The sequence below is a fragment of the Hippocampus comes genome, unplaced genomic scaffold (assembly GCF_001891065.2).
Source record: "Hippocampus comes isolate QL1 unplaced genomic scaffold, H_comes_QL1_v1.1 scaffold67, whole genome shotgun sequence".
NCBI lineage: Eukaryota > Metazoa > Chordata > Actinopteri > Syngnathiformes > Syngnathidae > Hippocampus > Hippocampus comes.
Window position 1 is genome coordinate 1,537,758 of NW_017805221.1, and position 23,835 is coordinate 1,561,592.

General features: G+C 44.8%; 3 protein-coding genes across 4 annotated transcripts in view; 1 reads left to right on the forward strand and 2 right to left on the reverse strand.

Annotated features, from left to right (window-relative positions):
* Positions 1-7,469, reverse strand: part of LOC109515367 (C-Jun-amino-terminal kinase-interacting protein 4) — a 12,962-nt gene extending 5,493 nt beyond the window's left edge. Inside the window, exons 1-20 of one of the 2 annotated variants that reach the window (XM_019869097.1) lie at positions 7,348-7,469; positions 5,533-5,791; positions 5,261-5,455; positions 5,056-5,176; positions 4,770-4,840; positions 4,598-4,662; positions 4,328-4,394; positions 4,089-4,249; positions 3,766-4,004; positions 3,128-3,185; positions 2,880-3,032; positions 2,744-2,786; positions 2,049-2,176; positions 1,896-1,949; positions 1,663-1,788; positions 746-878; positions 592-678; positions 475-522; positions 266-407; positions 78-120 (exon numbers count right to left, since the gene is read on the reverse strand). In XM_019869097.1, coding sequence (XP_019724656.1) covers positions 78-120; positions 266-407; positions 475-522; positions 592-678; positions 746-878; positions 1,663-1,788; positions 1,896-1,949; positions 2,049-2,176; positions 2,744-2,786; positions 2,880-3,032; positions 3,128-3,185; positions 3,766-4,004; positions 4,089-4,249; positions 4,328-4,394; positions 4,598-4,662; positions 4,770-4,840; positions 5,056-5,176; positions 5,261-5,455; positions 5,533-5,661 — 2,063 coding nt within the window. In that variant the 5' untranslated portion in view covers positions 5,662-5,791; positions 7,348-7,469. Of the gene's footprint in view, positions 1-77; positions 121-265; positions 408-474; positions 523-591; positions 679-745; positions 879-1,662; positions 1,789-1,895; positions 1,950-2,048; positions 2,177-2,743; positions 2,787-2,879; positions 3,033-3,127; positions 3,186-3,765; positions 4,005-4,088; positions 4,253-4,327; positions 4,395-4,597; positions 4,663-4,769; positions 4,841-5,055; positions 5,177-5,260; positions 5,456-5,532; positions 5,792-7,347 lie in introns of both variants that reach the window. The other variant, XM_019869096.1, reaches the window with a different exon arrangement.
* Positions 7,470-12,052: 4,583 nt separating this feature from the next.
* Positions 12,053-17,863, forward strand: rcvrn2 (recoverin 2). Its single transcript, XM_019868931.1, has 4 exons — positions 12,053-12,313; positions 12,396-12,867; positions 15,128-15,239; positions 16,577-17,863. The coding sequence occupies exons 2-4, from the start codon at positions 12,487-12,489 to the stop codon at positions 16,663-16,665; spliced, it is 582 nt and encodes a 193-aa protein (XP_019724490.1). The 5' UTR covers positions 12,053-12,313; positions 12,396-12,486; the 3' UTR covers positions 16,666-17,863.
* A 1,269-nt stretch (positions 17,864-19,132) lies between these two features.
* Positions 19,133-23,793, reverse strand: LOC109515265 (germ cell-specific gene 1-like protein). The gene is made up of 7 exons (XM_019868930.1): positions 23,220-23,793; positions 21,560-21,742; positions 20,994-21,041; positions 20,766-20,918; positions 20,377-20,488; positions 19,815-20,203; positions 19,133-19,752 (listed from the first exon to the last, which is right to left on the reverse strand). Coding segments are annotated over exons 1-7 (1,083 nt in total). The 5' UTR covers positions 23,416-23,793; the 3' UTR covers positions 19,133-19,750.
* Between the last annotated feature and the right edge of the window lie 42 nt (positions 23,794-23,835).

Here is a 23,835-nt window from a genome sequence, read left to right on the forward strand (position 1 = left end):
AAAAGAGATATATATTGGGTTGTGATGTCGTACAAAAAGTGAATCCGGACAGAGCTGCTTGTTCAGCATGCGTTTACCTTCCTTCCTGGGTTCCAATCCAAACAGTTCCCGGAGAGTCCCCTGACATAAACAGAAACAGGAACGCGTCAGAGGAAAATCCCGCCTAGCCGAGCGGCGCTGATCGGTTTCCAGTAAAACACCGGCGCGGCTGGGAAGAAACTAAACAAAGTTGGGGGAATGTTTGCGAGGGGGTGCGGGCACTGACCAACGGGGGGCACGGCACAGATGCAGAGGGCAGGAGCTGTGGGGGGGAGGCTGAACTGATCCAGGACAGTGTTGGGTCGGGCGGGGTCAATCACTGAGACGGCACTGCTGGAGGCGGGGCCAGAAACTACCCACACGGAGCACTGACCGAGTTTGGAAAAGATGTTCATTAAGGTTGACCGCTGGGATGAACGAGCGGGAGAAACTTACCGTTGCCTCTCCCGAGAGCTCCGGCGGGACCGCCACCGCACAGTTCAGCTGAAAAAGAAAGCGGCGTTTGATGTCGAAAGGCTGTCCGGGCACGGCGTCTGCATGAACGCGCCTCACCTTTGCGGTGCAGTCTCTTTGGTCTAGGAGTCGAAGCTGCGTCAGGACCGGCACGTCTTGGGGCTCCGGGACCGCTTCCTGAGATTCCTACGGCCACAGAGGATTGAGGACATGCACGAAAAAGAAGGTTCGACTGGGGCGGCCTTCCCCTTACCTGAGTGTTAGCCAGGGGCACGCTCCAGCCGTGCAGCTGACGCTTTCCGAGAGTTCCCCAAACGTGCGAGCGAATTTCCCTGTAGAGTTCCCTCCTCCTGGCGCGAGGTGATAAAACCGGAGCGGCAGATGATCTGGGGGCGGGAGCATTGGCCCAAACGGGAGCCATCAGAACTGGAAAAACATGTGCCAACGTAGCTCACCGGGCGGGGAATTGCCAACTGTTTTCTGCTCATGTCTCACGAGGACAATTCAGCTTCCAGAATGAAGTCATTTTAAGTTTGGCTCAAACTTCCTTTTGAAAGACAATAACAAAATCAATTATGTGGAAAATGGAAAAATTACATTTACCATTGTTTTCATTTATTTGATCCAATCATTGTTAGACGGATTCATTGTCGTCAAACAAAATAACATTGGTCAACTAAACACATTTATAAATGTTTATGAATTGATTGATCTATTTATTGCAAACAACAAAATAAAAATATGATTGAAAGAAAACACTTCAAACATTTTACTCTTAAAAAGATTGAGTAATAGTTCAACCGAACCCTTTTTCGTCGTTTTCTAAAATAATTTCCCAATGCATTTATTGTAAACAATACCATAAAAAGAGGAGGAAAATGACAAACTCGACTTTAAAAGTAATCATAGATTTGATCAAATAATGGATTGCTGACAATGAAATACTCAACATTATGAATTCTTTTTCATTCATCTGATGAAATAGTTGCTTTAGTCATCATTGATTTATTGCAAAAACTATTGCAAAACTTCAAATTATAATCAAAATGTCATGTTAACTTTCTGCACCCCCTACAGATTGAGGTCAATTTTTTTAATTTGATGAGGTCGTGCACCTAACGTAGGATAACGGCAGGGCGATATGGCCACAAACACAAAACGCTCGCTTACTGGGCCTGACGCTGACCGACTTCCTGTCGCTGTTGAGGCGGCGGCAGAGGAGGGAGAGCGACCGATGGGAAAGCGGCGCGAGGTAGGATCAACGGCTGTTTGGTCAGGCCAAAAAAGCGATTGAACCTTTCAAAGAAAACAAAACCCAGATCAGACGAGCAATTGAGATTGATAACCCTGGCGATCCAAAGTGAGGCGTCCATTTTGACCCCACAGCCCAAAACAAAACTTACTTGGCCCAAACACTTGACCTTCTCTCCTCTGAGAGCCTTTCTTCTTTTGTTGCCCTACGCGAGAGGGGGGAAAAAAAGGAAAGGCGACTTCAGTCACGCGGTGTCAAAAATGCCAAGTCAGACATGAGCTCAGAGGAGAAAACGGCGCGTTACCTGAGTGTCTGGCTTTGCCTCATTGCCTCCTGCAGTTCAAACAGCCGCTGTTTGTACTGGTTCTTCTCCATGACCACCCGAGCCATTTCCGAGCGAGAGAAGTGCCGCATGGAGGTGGCTAATGAGGCCTGGATGGAAAGACGGATGCCAAATGTGTACCTTGACTTCTCAGTGAAACTAATGACGAGTTTTTTTTTTTTTGGTTAGTTTTTTTAGATAGAAGCCGTTGATCAGTCAATTATTTTGTTTCCCGTTGAGCTGCGAGCACAAGATGGTGGCAGCAAATGTTACAATAAGCGGCAAAACGCCATCAATGAGCTAACATAGCTAGCATTGATGTTGCGGTAACTATCAACCTTCAAACAAATTGTACTTGAACACAATCTACAGCAAAATATTCGGAGATCATATAACAGTACTAACAGGTGCATATTCTTTATCCTCTGTGAAAAACTATGAACATTATGGCAGCTTATTTGTGACGCTTGTTTTATCATCAAATCTTTATTATATTGCGCCCTGGTGGGCAAGGCGCGTTATTATTATACATCTGGAAAAAAACCATCAATAGCGTGTTATTTTTCTTCTTAAAAGTCAAGGTGCCACTGGATGGCCAATTAAGTGTACGGTAAGAAAGTGCAATTAAATTACATTTTTACAGTTCTCAGTCAATTTTAACAACAATCTGTTCTTACATCAGGATCCGACGACTGAAATGTCTCCAGTTTTTCTCGAAGTCTGAGAAAGGGGAGGAAAAAATATAAATAAATCACCACACGAGTACAACATAAAACGCGACACGAGCCCACGAAATAAAGTGCACACTGAGACCTTTTAAGTTCCTCCTCTTTCTCCTTCATCCGGCCTTCGACTCGTGCCGCCGTTTCCCTCAGAGAGGTCACTTCCAACTTGAGAGCGGAGCGGTCGTCCGTCAGCTCCACCACCCGATTTATCAGAGCCTTCCGGGCCGTGTCGACCAACTCGCTGAAAGACAAAAGCGAGGGGAAAAGAAAATGAACACTTGGCGCATTCAATTCCTGTGGACTCGAGGGTCAGCTGAAACCCAACGCGGCACTCACTGGGTGCGTTTCAATTCCTCGTACTGAGAAAGAATCTCCTCAAACTGGTCAGCGCTGCCTAGATGAGGGAGAAATCAAAGGGAAGCTTCAACACACCGTGAGGAGCAGTTGCTGACCTTCATGCATTTGAATGGTGCAAAACCCCCCAAAACAAGGATGGTTTTATGAAGTGATCATTCTTCCACATGGACTCAATGTGGAAGTAAGGAGACGCAATAAAAGGAAAGAATGCATAAAAAACAGAATGTCCAAAGTTTGTCATCATTTCAGATGGGAGATCAAAAGTGTGTTGTGTACCAAAAGAGTACGTATCGATGCTGGAATTTTACCGAGCCTTCCTTTGCTCAATTGTGACACGGAACAAACGATAAGAAAACAAACACGCAATGAGCGCCTTCATCCGTGCGCTCCCGATGGCCGTCAATCAACGTGCAGTAAACGGCCAATCAACTCTACACTGTAATTCAAGAACACCCCATCACTCACCAGGCCAGGCCCCGCCTTTTAAAGCTACACACATTCAAAGTCACAGATGCAAAGGTAGAACCTGAGGATGGGGAGCCCGCAAAAACGATACCTGCACCCATCATGCAAGTCATATCAAGTTTTTAAGGGGAGGAGTTTTTGTTAATAGCTACCTCTGATGCTGGCCCCTTGGTCAACACTGTCCACAAAATCCTGACTTAGCTCCGACAGCTCGGAAAAAACCGAGTCCGTGTTGCGTAGTTCCCACTCCATGCTGTCCTCGTCCAACTCCTCCTCCTCCTCCCCGGATTTTTCCTGCTTCGCTCCTCCCGTGAGTTCTTCCACCTTGCCCTCCTTGAGCTCATCCTGCAAGCTGGTCTCAGGAGCTTTCGTGTCGGGTCTTGCTGGGGTACTGACAACATAAGCCGAGCGGATTTGTACACACTGTGGCTTCCGCGGCGGGCAAATCGCATCCCAAGCTTTCAGGGTGAGCTACCTCGTATCAGCCGAGGAGCCGTGAAACTGTCTCAGTTCAGGAGTGGAGCTTATGATGTCGTTGACAAAGCGATCCGAGGCAGACTTGATAATATCGGCCGTCTTCTCTTCTTTGGCTTCCGTATCTTCCAAACACAAAGTACCAGAGTTGGAGTGCGTTCTCTGCTAAAATCAAGCCAGACGCATCCATGAGTTGGCGGCTCATAATGTACAGGAAAAAAAAAAGTTTCTGCAATTTACCTGGGAGCTGGAGTCTGCTAAGACTTGGTTGAAGGAAAATTCAGCATTTTGGTGCCGTGTGTGATTCCTGAATGCATCCCAAAAAAACAAAACGAACAAACAAAGAAAACAAAACAAAACACACATTAGCAAGCTTTGTTGAGCCCCACCGGTTACGAAACACTGTGACACAAGCACGACCCTTGGAGGTAAACTGTTTCACCAGCACGACTAAAACTGTAACACGAGAGAACTGCATGCTACGATTGTCAAATATAACATCACCACAACCTCAGGGGTGAATCTCTTTCCGAGTCCTTCCGCTTTTCCAGCAGTTCCCGATAGGAGTGAGCCAACTAGACGAAAGAGCGCCGAGGATGCGATGGATGAGAAGCCGAACAAGAAAGCGGGTCAACAAAACCACTTTGACGGGGGATGTGGACGGCCGCACGTGATGTCTGACCTTGTTGTGCGCAAGCCTGAGCGTGCTCAGCTCCCTCCCCAGGGCCGACTTCTGCTCCTCCAAGGCCACCACTGCAACGCAACCACAGCAAATATGACTTCCGGTGTCACTGGAGTTTGCTGGTGGAGTTACCGGTTAAGAGGTCTCGAAAGAGCGTGGAAAATAACACCTATTGATTGGTCGCGCCCTCAATAATTGCGTTTGAGTCATCATTGATTTCGAAGAGAGTAAAGTACGGAACGAATTCAAATCCCAAGTCAAGGTACGACCGTATGAAAAGACTCACGGTGATCCGCCTGCTCCCTGGCTTTCTTCTCGAGGCGTCTCTCTCTACTTTCCCGCTCTTTTTCCCTCGCTCTCATGGCTCTCCTTTCCTGCTCTATTTGGTCATCCAGCTCCAAATACCTCTGGAGAGAAACAAAAACTGAAGCATTATATCAAAGCTCAGGAAGCGCAACCACGTGATCCAACGTTGCAACATGCGAGCGTACCTCTTGGCTTTCTTTCCTCTGCGCTTTCTCCGCCTGGTATCGCTCCAGCAGGCCGTCCCGCTCCGCCCTCTCCCTCTCCGCCTCGTCCTCTCGTTCTCTCAGCTGGGCTTTGCAGCTGGCCAGCGCCTCCAGTACCCACACAAAGATGGGTACCAGGGACTCCACCACACCCTCGCCATGGGTCTCGATAACCGTCTGCGTGATGGAAACAAAGCGACGGTTTGAAACGCGGCAGGCAGTGAAACGCAAAAAAAATGACGGGGGAACGGGACCTGCAGTTCGGAATACAGCTTTCCAGCCTCCTCGCTGACAATGTTGGGATCCAGCTCCACTTCCCCCGTCCCGCACAGCACTCTCTCACTGTACTCCATCGGCTTTTTAGCGTCACGCCCACTCAGCATCAATTGCGAGTGACTTTACAACTCGGCGTAATTTATCCGGCTTTGGGACAGTTGCGCAAACTTTGGCTGCACCCATCCTCCGCAAACGTCACGCGCCGCTTGCGCTTGACAAGGGCGGCGTCCTCATGGACTGGAAGTCAGAAAAAAAGGTGATCGGTGAAAATGAAAATGTGACAGTTTCGGCAAGTTTATTCAGCGCCGTTTGGGAGGTTGGAGCATATCGTGGCTAACACCCGAGTGGGAATACTGAATATCATTCATGCTTGGACATGCCTTTTTTTTTTCCTACCCCCAGAACATAATTGGTGGTGAAACATCGGTTGCGGTTCAGAACGCATGACTAACCTGGTGTTTCACGGCAAACAAAAACAAAAGACATTACTCAACATGGGTGATATTTTAATTGCAATGGCATAATAAATAAATAAATAAAAAGAAAAAGGAAATAACTTGATTTTGAAATATGTGCGTATTTTAGAACAGAATGATAGTTACAAAATATTAAACTGAGTGGAGGGAATATTTAATTTGCAACTCAATTTACAGTGTACACCTTAAATTTTCTACTTGTGCCCCTAAAAGTTGAGGTTGGGTGCCACTGTGCATCCAAGTAAAAAATAAATAACAATAAAAAGTTAGTCCGGAGACCTGAAATAACTCTTGAAATTCCTAAAATACCTAAAAAATAGTAATAATAAAAAAAGGGCGGGGGTGTTAATGTACATGTAAAAAGGCTTAACGTGGCTTAATGTCAGAAAACTGCTTGTAATTGACACCAAAATTCACATGCACATCTCAGTTCATGCCCACTTCAACGTCCGACGATATCAAACAACCGCATTCGTGTTTGGGATTTTATGGGCATGAAGGATTTTCCTCCCCATAGACGAAAGAAATCTAAAATAGTATTTTGATATTTTCAGATATTGATGTGGGTATATGCAGAAATGCGCGCACGATATTTTGTGACGATTGGTTGTCGTTTTCTAACATTAAGAAACTTGAAACTCTTTCTCGACAGCGAACGTCTGTGGGTAGAGGAAGGTTTAATGCCTGTAAAATCCGAAATACGGTGGCGATTGTTTTGGTATTTTCAGAGGACGACGTGGGCAAGAGGAGAGAAGTGCAAGTGAATTTTGATCACGATTGGTCGTTGGACGTTCATTTTACATTAAGTGTTTTGGGAAAGTCAAAAAAAGTATATACTGTATCTATCTTGCATCACTGACATGGATAACTGCATACAAACAAACATATTATCAAAACTATAGCAACGGAACTATTGTTCTATTCGTGTAAAGAGAAATTCCGTAGATTTAGAGGAGTTTGCGGATAATTGACAGCATCTTATCTGAGCCTAGTCAGCATTTAGTCATGGAGAAAAAAAAACTCGTGTTCTGTTAAATATTACACTCAACTTCCGTTGTGAGGGTTAGGATACAGTGTGAAACGGTCTAATATGATGGTGACAATATCATCGATAAACTGGCACAAGTATTGGAATGACAGTACTGTATTGAGAAAGCTGTACATTTTGTACATTTTAGAATGGACCTTAGAGGCTAGCTACCGAAAGCTAAACGTGCCACTTTTGAAAAACAGGCTGTATGAATAAATAACGTGACTGACAGGAGACACCTGAGAAGGCAACAGCGGTGCCGTCGGGTTCTTGCTCGACAAACTCACCTTAAATGTTTGACTCCTCTATGTTTTATTTCACTTCTTCCTCTTCTCCCTCCCCGCTAAAAAAAGTCAACTTTCGCTCGGGTTTTTCGTTGCTGGTGGGGGGGGTGTCAATTACCCCCCACCCCCATAGTTGCAAGTTTCGAAAAAGGGGGCAGGGTTTGGGTTTGACGCGTTTCTACTTTTACATCTAGCCAATCATGTTAAAGTATTTATCTTTTGATCCAATAGGAGGGGCCAGGGGGCGGGGTTTTTACGGCTGTGTTTTCGGGGGAGGAAAAAAAAGTTCCTGAAACTTCAAGGTTGACACGTGACCACCTGGTATGTCATGTGACTCGAGTTGACTTCAAGCGCTCATACCTGACTGTGAAAAGAGTTCACATTCAGAAATAAGGTTGCACACTTTTGTCAACCTGACCCCGTGGTTCAACAAAACTAAACTCAGTTTGACCTTTTTAGCTGATGATGACGTCACATTTCATTTAAAAAATCGCACAAAATGACACTCGTGACCAGACAATTTTACCCTATGCCCTATGCTTCCCGAAACGTATTTGTCTAAATGTCTTAACTTTATTTCCTGAGCATATCAGGTTTTTTAAAATATTTTGTTTATTTTTGGTTTTTACGTATGACATGTAAAACCTTGTGCAATAGGGATTTTGGTATGCGTTGTCATTTATAGCTATGACGTCACAGAAACAAAATCTACCTGCTGCTGAACCTAACACCAATTTCAAAACCATCATTAAATATATTACTATATTACATGGTAAATCAGAGGCGTCGAGCAATGGTGAGCAGAAGTTTTACTTTTTTTTTCGTCCAGTCAGATTTCGGCATCTATGTGTTGCCATGTCAAGCTAACCTGCCAGAGGCCTTCGGAATCAGAATTGCCATGTAATTGAACCTATGTTAGCAATAGAACCGTTTCTTCCACCAATCAAATTTCAATTTGTCCTCACAGAGCCAGTGAGATGGCCCTCAGTGACAAAAGCAATATGCATTGTTTAGTGATCAACATCTCTGGTGGCGTCATCATTTTATTGAAGTGTTTTATGATTCTGTCATGTAATTAGAGAAATATTGACTCTGATTGACAGTTTCTTGAAGTGCAACTGAAGGACTCCCACTGCCTATCATGTCTTCAATGATCAAGACAGAACGGAAGAGTTCACATGGGAAATGATTTGCACATTTGCACGTCAGGAGGTGTGTCATCACAACACGTTCCATTTTAATGACACAACTCAAATCCAAATCTCTCGCGACTGTCAATTACACCGTGACCCGTTTAACTGCATTCTCCTCCACAAGCACTTCCTTGCCGTCCTGCCTGGTGCTGCGCCTCCTCTCCCTCCTCCTCTTCGTCAGGATGTAGAAGGCCACCACGCTCCCGACCACGGCAAAACTGAGGGCCAGGATCACCAGTCCCAGCGCCAGTAAGTGAGATGTTCCCCCGCTGAAGTGGTTCAGCTGGTCCCAGGTGCCCACGCCCACGCAGCTGAAGCCGATGAGCGTGCCCCAAAAGCCGAAAGCCAGCATGCACGAGCCGCAGGACAGCTCCACGCCGCCGGTGACCACGGCAATGCCCGCCACAGAGACCACGCCTCCCGGCAAAGACACAGCCTCAGATTTAGGGTCATAGGTCACAGCTGAAGCTGATAGTGTGGAAGCATCAAGGATTTCCATGATGGGATTTTTCACTCCCCCAGCACAATGTTGATGCTTCACCGTCTGTGTTATACGTAACTACCTAAAAAAAAAATAATAATAATAAGTTGTGTGAACTCAAAATGGCTGCAAATGATAACATTTTTAAGTTGGGCCATTCAACAAAATATTTTAACTTTTGCTGATGTGAAAATTGGCTTTCCCGCATTTCACAACAAAGAAATGAGAGTTTACAAACAAAAACAATATTTATTGGGATCTACTTGCTCATTTTTGACACTTGGGGATTATTTAACATGCATTTTGAACATTACTGCCGTTCCTGAGAAAGTAACATTGCGGTAGGGCGGCCATCCCTTTAAAAAAAAAAAAAAAGGCCATTTACAGTGGCGGATGAATCATTTTGAGTGCGAACGTCTACATGAATTTAAATACATGAGGAGAGGAGAGAAAAAAAAATCATAAAGACTTAATTTATGAGGAAAAAGTAAATCTGAACAGTACATACTGAATGGAAGAGTAATTGGCTAAAGTGGGTCGATTGCAACGCTAAAAGAGAAGGAGAATTTTTCACTTTCAAAATGTAATCTCAGCAGCGGCGTAGAGTTTAAACAGCCGAGGAATATATCCACTTAGTGATGTCTTGCAATGCCCTTGCTAAAGGAAATCTATGTATCAGCCAAACTATAAAACAGTCTTCTCATTTTCATTCAACGAAGACTACCTGCCCAATCAGTCTTCCGCCGCCTGCTGTAATGATTCCGAGAAATAAGGGGAGCATAATCTTACTTACCGTAGTGAGAGAAACGTCCCAGGGGAATAAATATTCCCAGTTGGGCCTGCGAGTGACCGTGCCTCTCTCCCAGGACGGCGTGTGCAGAAATGGGCGAAGGCGGCCTCGGTGCGGTCACCTTATCAAATGCGTCACAAGTGGAGGCCTCTCAAGATGGTGGCCGTTCTCGTCAAGATTGTTGTCGGCGTGATGTTTCTTTGTTTGTTCCTGTCTTTCCTCGCGTCCACGAGGAAATGGTCGTCTGTCATTCAGCGTCATTATGAGCCATTAAGTGATATTTATCTTGGAGCTACTCCCTTCCTCTGCGCTGAGCTCTGTCACTCTCAACGCTGGAGCGGTGTCCCGCCAAGGCATTGTTTCAGCTCCCTTAACTATTTGGCTATTTCTTCCCTCATTTTTCAGCAAAAATGCTCTCTTGGTTAGTGTTGGACTCAAATGAATAGCTCTGTTTGGATATTACAAGGTGTCTAACAAGGTCGCAATTATAGAAACCATCAGTGCTACACAAAATAAATAAATAAATAAATAAAATCAGTGTGTGCACATGGCTAAAGAAGTGTTACTAGTTGTGCTTTGGTCAACCAATTACATCCACCAGCACATGGCAATTTATTGTGAACCCCTGAGCAAATTGGATTGACACAAAAAGGCTGAATACTGATGGAAAATTTAAATGAATCTAAGATACAGAATTGGAAGCAGTTCAGCCAAAAGAAATGTGACAAAAGTTAGAGAACTGTGCATGGTTTTGCTGAAATGAACACAATCTGACCAACTAAAATTTGTGGCGAATAGACATTGTCAAAGGAAAATGCTTTACGAAGCAACACAAACATGGTTCAGGAGTGAAACAATCTACGTGCTAATCCCTCACAAGCCTTGTTCGTGTTATTTCAAATCAAAAGTCTAACCAAATAAGGATTTGTGTCAAATGGTGGCTATTGCTAACAACAGTGGTTAACACAAATTGACAAAGGTAAATATGATAAATGACAAAAACATGGTTAAGAAGTATATTAACCTCCAAGAAAACTTGGTTGTATTATCATCATTTAAAATATAGAGCGCCAAAATAAATGTTAGCAGACTAGCGGCTAGCACTACTACTTGTGTTTAATATAAATTGACAAACATAAACATGTTTGTCAAGAGACAAGACGTGGCTAAAACGTTCAGTAATCCATGTACTCATCCAAACAAATTTTTGTTGTATGATAACATCTCTTAAAATAAACAGTGGCAAAATAAACTTTAGCAACGACTGGCTAGTGCTACCAACTGGCTCTCATGCAAACTGACAAAGATAAATGTGTTGTGAAGCAACAAGACATATTGAAATGAAGCAATGCATGGATTAATCCCAAATACTGTTTAGCATTTTTTTAAATAAACAGTGCTGATATCCATGCTAGTGACAACCAGCCGCTAGTGCTAATGGTACAAAACATAAATGGTCTGGTCAATTCTAAAGAAAATGTTTGCCAGTTCACAATATGTTCAAGATGACATTTTAGTTACCATTTGTTTTGTTTTGGGTTTTTTTTGCATGGCTGTCATTACTTTAATTAATGGCTTCTTCAAAATTGTTCTAAACCATCCTTAGCTACCTGTCACCTATTCCAATTAGAAAATGAAGCAATTGGCTCCACATGTGAATGAGCAGCAAATATACATGATCATTTCACATGAGAACGGCAGTCCTTTACTTTAACTTCACCCGGTCTGGGTCAGAGGTAAAATGTCAGGGTGTGTTTTTTAATTCCTTTTTCTGAGGGGCTAATTCTATTAGCCATGACAGCCCTGGGATGTTGGTGATGATGCTAATTGGCTAAGTGGTGGATCGAGTGGGACTGGGAGGCCACGGCTAATCCAATAGATGGACTCACAGAGCATATTTTTATGACGTCAAGCAAAACATCCAGCGCGTTTAATTTAGCGTCATTAAAATGTCAAACCAAGGCCTAGATGTGAACGTTCAACAGACGTCGGAATTTTTTTATTTTGTCGGTTGTCTCCATCGCAGTCAGAGGAAACAAAATTTGGGCCCGGCACTTAAAAGGCCAGAGATCAAATGCGACAGTGTTCGATTGATTAGGCAAACAGAGGCAGTGAAGTCGATGAAAAGTTAGACTGGTCAACTTTGGCCTGTTCTTATAGTCAGTGGTCGTCTGAAGAGAGCCGCGCCTCCAACGGGAAACATCTCGATTCATTTAAGGTTCACGTTACATACTGTACATAGAATCTCTTAAAAGCAACACATGATCTTGTAACGGTCGAGAATTGGGAGAGTCAAAGGGAAAAGCACACAATCAAAAATGAGTCACTCCTTTGAGGCATGCAGCACCATCAAAGAAGTTTATTTCAGTCAAAAGCTCAGCCACCTTAAGTCCCGCATTAACAGAATTATCCTGGTCCCACATTAGGAGATGGTTTCCCCCCTTGCCCTGCTTACCTCCAACTTATCTCTTACGCCGCTGAGACGCTCGACGTACACGCAGACGGGTAAGTTCTCATCTCTCCTTCTTGGGTTTTAGACATTTTCAGGTGGAATTTTGTATCTGGACTGTACTTGAATCCGCTACAGGGATCACTGCGGTGGATCTTGACGTGACAGCCTGCGATAAGGAAGAGGCTCAAACGCCGCCTCTATTCTAAGACACTTGCCAAATCCAACCATGGGGAATAGCACGAGTAGCGCCTTGTCCAAGGAAATCCTGGAGGACCTGAAGCTGAACACCAAGTTTACCGAGCACGAGATCGGCCAGTGGTACGAGAATTTCCAGAAACAGTGCCCGACGGGGCGCATCACGCCCGAGGAGTTCGAGCAGATCTACGCCCGCTTCTTCCCGGACAGCGACACCAAGAGCTACGCCCGCCACGTGTTCCGCTCCTTCGACACCAATGACGACGGCACGCTGGACTTCAAGGAGTACATCATCGCCCTGCATATGACCTCCAGCGGGAAGATCACCAGGAAGCTGGAGTGGGCCTTCTCGCTCTTCGACGTGGACAAGAACGGATACATCAACAAGACAGAAGTGACGGAAATCTGCCAGGTAAGACGGGCGCCTTCTGGTAGACTCAAAGACTAATCGCCTATCCTTAGCAAAAGGCGTATTGGAGCATCGTTGGACCACATTGATCTTGGATTTTAGTTGTGTGGGTGACAAGGAACAATTTGATGGTCAGGCACAACCACATGTGAAACCATAAATTCAAATCCTTGATCTGTGCACAATGTAAAAAAGACATAGAGAGTCAACCAAGGTTAAAATCTTGGGTCTTCTTAGCAGAAAAAAAAAAAACGGGACATCAGCATCATGAAGGAATGTAAACCAGGCAGCATTAATGATGATGATGAATCCTATTCGAAAAAGCGAAATATTTCCCATTCACGGGTGAATGCAAAAGAATTGTTTTATGTTATCGGCTACAAACATGTAGAAATCATTCTGCCGCTCAAAAGTTCTCTGTCTATTCTGAAAGAGCAAACAGGTAAGGTGTATTTTTCACTAATTCTCAATTACTAATTTTGCATTTTTTTTGGTTGTGCGGGACGTGTTGTCAGTTCAATCCTCAATACTCAGTCAGAGTTTAGCTTGCAGCTAAACTTTGCCCAGTTTCTTAGTATAAGATCTTAGAATGAAAACATGGTAGAATCATTTTGTTGGTGTTTTGGGGATGGTTGGAACGGATTAATGTTGTTTCCATTCGTTTCAATGGGGAAAGATGATTTGGATCCAAATGTTTTGCGGCACAAGCGTGTCACGGAACCAAATGCGAAAACTTGCGAATCAAGGCACGTCATACACACAAGGTATAATCGAACGTGTTTTGCTGGATAAAGTTGGCTGGAACAACCAAAAGACAGAAAAATGTGCCAGTTCCAAATTGTCATCCCACTCCAAAAACACAGATAATTATGTAATATAGATTTTTTTTTTAACTTTTGTACTTGACTACATTTTAGAGACAGTACTTTTTTTTATTTTTTTTTTAATTGAAGTACAATTCTTCAACTTTGACAGATTGTGAGTTGCCACCTTGGTAACACTGTTGACCATTTTGTCTTCCTTCCAGGCCCCTTGTTTCTTCCATTTCCAAGGTGGTGATCCCTGTGTGCAGCTTTTAAGCGCTAATTGCCAGCCCACTTGAGCCCCAGTCTCCACCTAATCTCTAATCTTTAGCTCTCGGGCAGCACGTTTAAGGTCCGTCCCGCTGGACTAATCTGCGTTTCGCTCCCCATTCACCGGCTGTTGTCGTTTAATCCATCAAAGGACCGTCATTGTGCCGCCCCTCAACTCCCACCCTAATCAAGATTGCATGTGAAGTATGTATAAATATATTTTAATCACATCGGCGGCAAAATGGGTACGTTTTACATCCAAGGCAATAGGACAGGTACTTGAGCACCACTTGGGTTCCATGTACTGTATGCATATGCCTGTGACCCGGGATTCCTAGCCCTGCTTGTGCTCAAATGTTGAGCGCAGAAAGTACCAGCAAGGAAAGTTAAACCGTGGTCCTATTTTCTGTAACGGGCCACTGATTGGCTGTTAACATTCTACAAAAGGGGTCAAAAGTCGCCGCACTCCAATGCGATACATACAGAAGGCGCGCTTAAGAGGGGCCAAGATGGAGGCGAGAGCGCTGGAAGTAAGCGAAGATCTCGCTGTTTGGCGGTCGGCCTGAGTCTTGGCTCTAATCCATGTTAATCTAGGTGTCTTAAATGTGGCTTCCTCCTCTCTAAGTGGGACACACACATACGCGCACGCGCTTAAGAAGGGCCTTGCGGCCTTGCCTTGACAGCGTCCTGGTTTGCAGTCATCTGGAGCCCAAGTGGCGCTCGGCGTTTTTGCAGTGAATGTCGTTTCAAAGAGAACCAAGTGGACCGAAAAGATTGGATACGAAGCTTGTGCGCGGCAGCGGTGGGTGACGCATTTTGGTACCTGGTCCCGGAGTGGGGATTTACCCAACTCAATCCAGCGCTTAATACTGCCCTGCCACAATGATGGAACCCATCGACCCCGTCGGCACACAAGTGGACATCAATCTGGAGCTCTATTTAGCCAATAACATGACAAAGTAAACATCAAACAATGAGAATTGAAGATTGTATTGTATTTAACCAGACCACTGAAAGGTATATAGATATGCACTTTTTAATTTTATTTTTTTTGGAGGGGGGGTAGTCAAATTCTGAGTTCTATGACTTGAGGGGGCACTGGACTTTGTCAATGTTTCATAACCCTTCATGAAATCATGACTTGGGTACAAAGCTGTGAGACTGTTTTCTATAATGATCGCTGCTCTTAGGCGATCTTCAAGCTGATCCCCAAGGAGGAACAGAGCAAGCTACCGGAAGACGAGAACACGCCCGAGAAGCGAGCCAACAAGCTCTGGTCCTACTTTGAGAAGAAGGACAACGGTAAGCAGTGTAGTCTTGAACAAATACTTGCTTCGTCCTTCTCTACTTATCGAGTACAGCGCGGGGAGGGCTTTTGTCACCACCGATGCATGCACTTAAGTAGAGTCTTTTTTTCTTTTTTTGTTTTTAACACAAGTACTATATTTGTATTATTTCCCATCAAGTGTACCCAGAGTACTTTTGCTAAATGGCCACTTGTACTTTTATCGATTATTAATTTCAACACAAGTAGCCATTATGTACAGAATAATCTCATTCAAGTCATCCTCAGAAGCATTGTATCTGTATCCTTTTACTTAAATACAGAGTGGATGTACTTTTCCCACCCTCTTTTTTTATACTTAAGTATTTTTAATTTTACTACGACTACTGTATTTGTATTACTTCTATTTCAGTGCAAAATGTGAGTATTTGGTATCTCTGGGTACATTTTACTTTGGTAAAGGAACCGGATGATTACATTTACAAGCACAAGTATCTGTCCTCCTACCAAAGTATAGAGTGTTAATACTTTTGCCACGTCTGGTAAATGTTTTTTTTCTTTTACTGAAGTACAAGAGTTGAATCTGTACTCCCAATTTGCCCAAAGTCTCCACTCCCCCACAAGTATGTGTACTATTTCAACTTCAGCTTCAGTAGAGTATCGTTACTTTTTCTTCCAAATGAGTTAAATAATGATACCTACTTTTGCCATCTTTTTTTCTTTGAGGAATGGGGGAGTACCAACAATGGGTATTAGGCTGATACCAGCCTTATTTTAAGGTATTAGTAGACATGGAAGCTGCTGATACCAGCAAATGATACTAAAAAAAAAAAATAATTTTTTTTTTTTTTTAAATGTATATATAAGTATGCTGCAACTATACTGCAGCAGTCGACACATCGGTGAATCATCATGTGCGTATGAAAGAAAATTATTTGTACACCTTGTATTCAAGGACACGGTACTTTTGCCACTTCTGACTGTAGAAAGAACCCCACCCCCAAAATAAATAAATAAAATCACTGAACCAAACTTCAATTCGGAAGGGGGTGAACATCTGCGTGCTACCTTTCCTCAGCAGCTGTTCGCACACATGCACGGAGATTAGATTTGACAATCAGCTGCTTCACCCCCCCACCCCCACCCCCCTCACACACACAAAAAAAGAAAAAGCGGAATAAATCCACCTGTGGGCTCGGGAAAGCACATGACGGCTGGCGTGCGAGCTTTGTTCCATCCTCAGCTGACTCCTTTGTTTCGGCATGCACGTAAGATCAGAGCGGATTTCTCGCACAAGTGGTTTTAGACTTGCGCTCAACTGTTTTGGGTGTCTCTTGACTTTTGCGCCTCACAGAGCGACTGGCCGAAGGAGAGTTCATCAAGGGAGTGATTGAGAATGAAAATGCAATGCGGCTCATCCACTACGGACCGCTGAAACAGTGAAAGGCCACGTTTGCGATGCCACCGAGTCTGCTCCGTTTCCTCCCTGTCTTTTTTGAACATCCCCCCACAAGTGTAAATATTTTGGGTTACTTCTTTGACAGAAAGTGATATCAAATGTCTTATTCTTTTACTCATGTTTGTCATATACTGTATCATCTAAAACCAAAATGATTCATGACTTGTTTGGAAATGACGCGAGGAAAGTGTTACAAAGACTTCAGATTTGTGTTAGAGATGTTAATAGAAAGCAGATACACTTTTTGTTGGTTTTTTTTTAGGACCCTTTTGAAATTGAGCTCGGTCCCAGATTTCATCCGGCAATTTTGAAGAATCTCAATCCAATTCATTTTTAGCATAACAGAACGTTAAAACCAACTTTAAATAAGAAGATTGCATATATGTGGATATGAAATTTGAGATTCGTCCAAAAGAAAAATAAGAAAATAAACATACAGACAAAACATATTTCTTAAATGAATACCACACACACACACACACACACACACACATACAGATTTTAAAAAATGAGTATTTAATTTAATTGGCCAGAATATGAATAATTCTGGGGCTTCATTCACTAAAGGAAGATAAAGTGCAACGAACAGGTTAGCCAGTTAACAGCCGGCCAACTCTACACAAATTCACTGACACCCACGTCACTCACCAGGCCTGGCAGTCCTTGCTTCCGAAAGCTCTACACGCTCAAAGTCACAGATACTACAGTAGAACGCGAGAGTGGTGACACCAATTTGATTCTGGATCCGATGACTCAATTAATGAATAGCTTCTGTATTGTCAAACTATCAGATAGCTTCAGGCGTCGACCTAAGATGAGCTGTTTTTGTGTCAACAAGGTCGACGAGAAACTATTTGTCGCTCATCTCAAATGACTGTTTCTCATCAGCTTTTATTATTTTGTTGAGTGATGAGTGTTTTTTTTTCATCCTGTTGATTAGAAGGATATTTTAGCTCTCATTGAGTCGCATGTTGTCATTCTCGACACAACTTGGGAATGATGCACGCCATCATAGAAGTGTCATAGTTGATGGTTTGCTGATATGCTCCATTGTTTTGTTTTGGTTTTTGTTTTTTTGTTTTTTTTACAGCTATTGAAACGAATGTAGTCATTTTACTCCTGATGTATTGTAACTCGAAACTATACGGTGTAGCATATGACATTAAAGATTTTTGTCATACATGTCGACTTGAATCGATTTATTCTCAATCCAAAATTCAAAGTGAAAGCGGTGAATAATGCTTAAAAAAAAAAAAAAACAACAAAACACCATGGCACAGTTCTAATTGTTCATTCTGAACTCATGAAAAGCAGTTGCAAGCTTTTTTAAAGGTGAAAAAAAAAACGTGTTCACTGTTTCAATCCAGTTCAGAAATATTTTCAATCTATTTTTAAGGAATAGATGTGCACACACAGACATCTCGAGTGCAACGATATCCAGTAGAATTGGACTGTACCTGACAGCAGTGGCGGTTGCTGAAGCTTTTCAGTTGTATTTATCCCAGACGGTCAATCCAGGATTATCCCGAATGTGTAACCTAGAGACATTCAGATGAATTTGGCCACACTCATTTGAAAGTAGGAGGAACATTTTTTTTTTTGGAGCTTTCGATAGGGGAAGCATATTCTGCGCCGTTGCCACGCCAACCTTCTTTTTGTGCGCGCGTGCCAGCTCTCCTTTCCAACTTTCCTCCTGACCCGCCGCAACGCGGTTGAGCCATCTCTCCTTGCCCGTCTTTGCATCCAACTGTGGATTACTGCTTTACACATAATCTTCTGTTCAACATCAGAGAGCAGACTTTTCAAAATCTCGATAATCTCGCAGAGTCTATCGACGCTCGGCCTATCTATGGCGCGGGTTGGCAAGATGGCCGTCGATGTCGGACCGGGATCGATGAGCGCGTGTTGTTGCATCTCAACAGGGGAAGAAAACGTTCCGTCCACATTTCATGTTTGTCTCCTTAACACGTGTGACAATTTGAAATTTTGGTTCAGACTTTAGCAAGCATCATGGAACTTGACATACTTGATTTGCTTTTGCGGGCCACATCAAATGATGTGGCGGGCCAGATCTGGCCCCCGGGCCTTGACTTTGACACCTGTGCCTGAACATATGCGGAATGAATGAATGAATATCCGAGACATTTGACATGCATTTCTGTATTCAAATGCGTCACCCGCTGTGCAAATGAATGACTCGCACCGAAAAAAAAAGTTTTTTGTTGAATTGACTCCATTTTATTTCGTCAAGTGGTCGCATGAAAGAAAATCATCTGGATCCAAATGATTTGATTTTCTACAAACACTTGACAAAATAAATGTTGCCATCGATCAAACAGAAACTTTTTGTGGCGACCCCCCCCCCCATGATGAAGCCTGTGATAAATTCTGACTTGACAGCCTTGCTCACGCAAATCATTTTTTGAATTGAACAATTTTTCCATACTTTTCCATGATATCCCATTTTATTGAACCATCGCTTTACAATATTTGAACGGTGTTCAACTGCAGTAACACTGTGAAATGTGATTATTTCATCAAAGCGTCACAAAGCGGAGCTTTATTGTCTTTGTAAAAGCAAAATTGGTGACAGAGCTTTGACCGTACCTGCGGGTGTTGGCGCTACGGGAACGGATCGTTTTTGTCCTCGGTTGTTGTGCCCATTGCTCTGTCGCCGCTCCCGTCAGATGAGTGAGAAGAATCATTCTTGATCTGCTCAACCTCTAAAGTCCCTTGAGATAACTTTTGCTCTGAACTGGAGCTCGATCAAGAAAATTGAGGGGACTTGATTGACTCTTAAGAGACTCTCGTTAGATTCTGTGGGTGTACCTAATGAAGCGTCTGGTGAACGTGGATTGCGTTTGTACACACATATGTTCGCCTTTCTCCCGTGAGGCACTGAGAAAACCCCCAGAGAGCATGCATCGCCGCATGTCACTCTGGCCGGTGGTCATTGTGGGCGGATTTGATATGTACTGAGTTTGAGCAAAGTTTCCTTCACCTTGTTCGTGAGTCTCCAGCTTCAGTTTTTAAGTTCCTCGAGGGATGGAGGGTGGTGGTCTCTCTCCCTCCCTCCCTCTCGCCCCCTCTCTCTCTCTCTCTCTCTCTCTCTCTCTCTCTCTCTCTCTCTCTCAGCAAGGGGAGTCCACTCGGTCCACAGGCCCCTCCATCTCGTCCATCTCCCGCTCGCAGTCTTCGCAGCCCTCCGGCCCGCAGCCTCCCACTAAAACCAGCGTAGGCACGTCCCCATTGCCCACGCCGACCACGCTGCCGTTGGGGGCCCAGGCCACGTCGATCATGCCGTCGGGACACTGCAGCAGGCCGCTAACGGAGTAAAAGCCCCCCGCGCCGCCGCCGCCGCCGCCGGAGACCACCTCCTCGTAGCAGGGGGCCCGGGCGGCGGCCCGCGCCTCCTCCAGGCGAAGCCTCTGTTTGCGGCGCAGCTCGATGATGGTCTTTGTGTAGGAGTTGAGCGTCACCACGGCGGCGCCCATGCAGCAGCTGAAGGACACCCAGGCGAGACTACAAGCAGCACATGTTGAAAGCATTAGTCTGGAAAGAAAATATCGTCATGCCTGGTCAAACTAAAACTACGTTTCAAATAGAATTATGCCACCCCCCCCCAAAAAAAAGGGGGTCATAATAATTGAGGAGTTGCTATCTAGCCATTTTATGCATGTTTGGCAGAAACCTACGCAAAAGACCAGCCATAGTCCCAGGTCTGAGGCCTCCAGTCTTTGGGGCCCACAATGACCGTCATCTGGAACACGGTGGTGTACATCATGTGGGCCACCATCCCCAGAAGACCTGCAATGGGGATGGAACGTGAGGAATACATAAAAGAAAGAAAGAAAAAAAATTTGGATGACTGTCATGGACTTGACTTTGGAATCAGCCAGCCCTCCATCAATATTGGGACTCAGAAAAAAACCACTAGAACCGACACTTCTTGTGGGAACTTTGTCCAGATCATGCAAAAAAAAAAAAAAAAAAACAACCATTCCTCAAAATAAAATGGATCCTTCCTCATCACAATCTTGGTGAAGTCGATGCGAAATAGCGCTCCCCTTTTGTTCTTCCTCACCTGACAGCACAGTGCACATCGCAGCGTAGGCACTGATTTTGAGCGAGTGCATCTCTTTGTGAGAGCACAACACTTCCAGCCACATGAGCAAGAAGCCCATCCCGAGCAGGCCGATGTACGTGAACTCGGATATGACCGACAGCCAAAGCACACCTGCCGCAAGGACAGCAAAGCACAATCAAGGAGGAATTGAACAAGCTTCGCTCGTGTCAAGAACATTCGTCTCACCTTGCGTCTCCCCTGGAGTCAACTCGATAAAGCTCCTGCATTTCTCCCCTGCCAAGAAGAGCAAGCGTTGGTCAGGAGAAAATGAAAAGGAGTCCAAGCAAGCGTTTCCACTGACCATTCACGGTGGGCATTTTCCAACATTTTTGAAAATGCTCCAGGGAGCCACTAGGGCGGCACCAAAGGGCCGCATGCGGCTCTGGAGCCGCGGGTTGCCGACCCCTGCACTAATCCATCCCTCGTACCAAAACATGCACTCGCATTGCCAGAAAATTCTCATTCACCCACTCTTGGATTCACACACTCACACACACACACACACACACACACACACACACACACACACACACACACACACACAATTTTGAATTCTAAACAGGTATGCCACAGCGGCCATCAAATTAACCACATGGCTTACTTGATAAGAGTTGTAGGCGGTGAGTGCGTTTTCTGCGCCCCTACCAAGATGCATGATGGCCTTGATTGTTAAATCTTTTTTTTTTTTTTTTTTTTAAAAGACACATTGCCCTAAATTGCTGTGTCAATCTCGCCCTCCCACCTCTGCTCACCGTCATTGTGTTTCTCGCAGCTTTCCCAAAAGCCGGTGTGGAAGTATCGAAACGCAAACTTGTCCTCGCCCGTCTCCCAGATGTAGTGAACGGCGTTGGCCAGCTGCCTCTGGCGGATCTTGGCCAGCTCCTCTCGTCTGGCTGGAGACAGCGTGCGGTTGAACGGGTTTTGGGTCGGGCTCTCTGCGGGCACAACACACGAGCAGGGTGACGTTCACACACACACACACACACACACACACACCCACACACACACACACACACTTTGTGACATAGTTTGAACAACTTCAGTTTTTTTTTTCAGTCAACGCTAAGGTGATGATCGTCAAGTCAATATTAACCAGTCACCGACGCCGTTGATATGTATTTTTTTTTTTCAGCTCCGAACTCGCTTTCCACGCAACTGTTTGTCCTCAGCCTCCAAAGACGAGCCGACTCCGCGGCCACCTCCTCCAGCCCTGCGGATCTTAAAATTCAGAATCTATTTTCTTTCTCATCTCCTGGGACAACTCTCTCTCCTCCGCTTCCTCTGGCCATCGTTTAGTGTGCTACAAACCTTGTCACCAAAACCTCACAGTGACTATTTGTCGCCCTTTAAGTAGCCCGACTGACTGATTACAAGTTTGAAGACACTTGTGACACTAATTAGAGGACACGCCTTGGTTGAGCATTTTCCATTTTTTTTCTAGGGGGACCATCTTTTTTTGCCCGGGGCCCGTTTCATGAGGGTTTTTGAGGCGCCGCTGCTAGCATGTTACATCGACCCACCACATGCCGATTTAAGCATTTTGGTCACGCCTAAACACGTGATCGTGATGAATCGATTTTGAGATCTCAAAACAAAACAAAAATAATCGTAGTGTGTCTCCTTACATTGCATTGCAATTTGAATAACGAATGTTTGTAGTTGTGACGGTTTGTGTACGTACAAATGCCGCACCGTAGCAGCGTCAAAAACGGATTTCCCTCTGGGAAGATAAAGTTCATTCAACCCTGTCCTATACTAACCTAACGCCAATCTCATTAGGGTCCATAAATCCGGTCGAGAGATGTCACAATGACATTAAGACGACGCTGTACATTGCTACAGGGACATCCTGTAGTTTTGAGATGTACACGGCGTACAGTGTGAGCCGAGTAAATTCCTTTATGCACTTAATCCCTTTGTGAATTAAGCGTATACGGTGGGGAAATAAGGAGCAGATCTGTAAACTGCGGAGACCTGCGAGGGGTGTCCGCAGATTAAAGTAATCCAGAATTAAAAGGGAGCTGTGGGTAAAATGATTTTTTTTTTTTTTAAATGTCAAAAAAGGCTTTTCAAGAAGCCTGAACATTCATCAATATGGATTAGTTGCAGGTATTGCCAGCGTATTGCAGTGACACAGTATAAAGATGGAAGAACTCGCTTCAAGTCTCACCGGGATCAACCAGGACAGAAAATGCTTTGAGTAAACCAGCCAGAAATCGGTCAACGTTCATCTTAATGACTGTGTCGTGAAAACAGAAACAGAATCCACTCACTGGAGAAAGCATTTTCAATCTCCATTTTTTTTTTTCCTCCCGCTGCTAAACTCATGTTCAAAGTTCACGCCAAGAAAGACGGGAGACCTGCAGATGAGCATCCTCGAGATTTTGAAGAGGTGGAAATCAAGCACAGTACCTGTGGTGTAAGGCTCGCTGTTGTTCTGCCCGCAGTTCTTCATCTTGACCGGCGACAGGCAGAGGGGCTTGACCACCTTGTGGGTTCCCTCGCACCAGTAGGAGGTGCACAGGGCCAGGATGGAGAGCGCCAGGGCCAAAGAGGTCAAGGTCAGGGAGAGCAGCGAGCGAGAGCGGCGCGACATGCGCTCCGGCATGGCCGAAGGCGCCGGCGCAGGGTGGGAGACGAATGCGGCGCGCGGAGCGGAGCGGCGCGGCGCGGCGCGGCGCGGCGGCTAGCGGGGCAAAAGAGGGACGCGGGAACAGATGCTTCCGGTGGTGGGGAGGCGGGTCGGGAGGTGATGAGCTGCCAGGTTTAATAAACCGTGCGGCAAAGATGAATGTGACGTAACCGCCAGAGAGTGATTAAAAGGGCGGGCAGGGGGAGGAAGATGCTGTCAAGTTGATGCATGTGCAGGCAAACAGATGGAGGTAAAAATGCACAAGAGGGGATTTCCAAGGTTCGCCAAAGGAGAGCACTGCTGGAGGAGGGCTTGCCTGGAAAGCTTACTATTGATTTTTTTTCTTTCTTTTTTTTTTTTTTGGTTGTTTGGCCACTGTTACCTAACTGGGCCTTT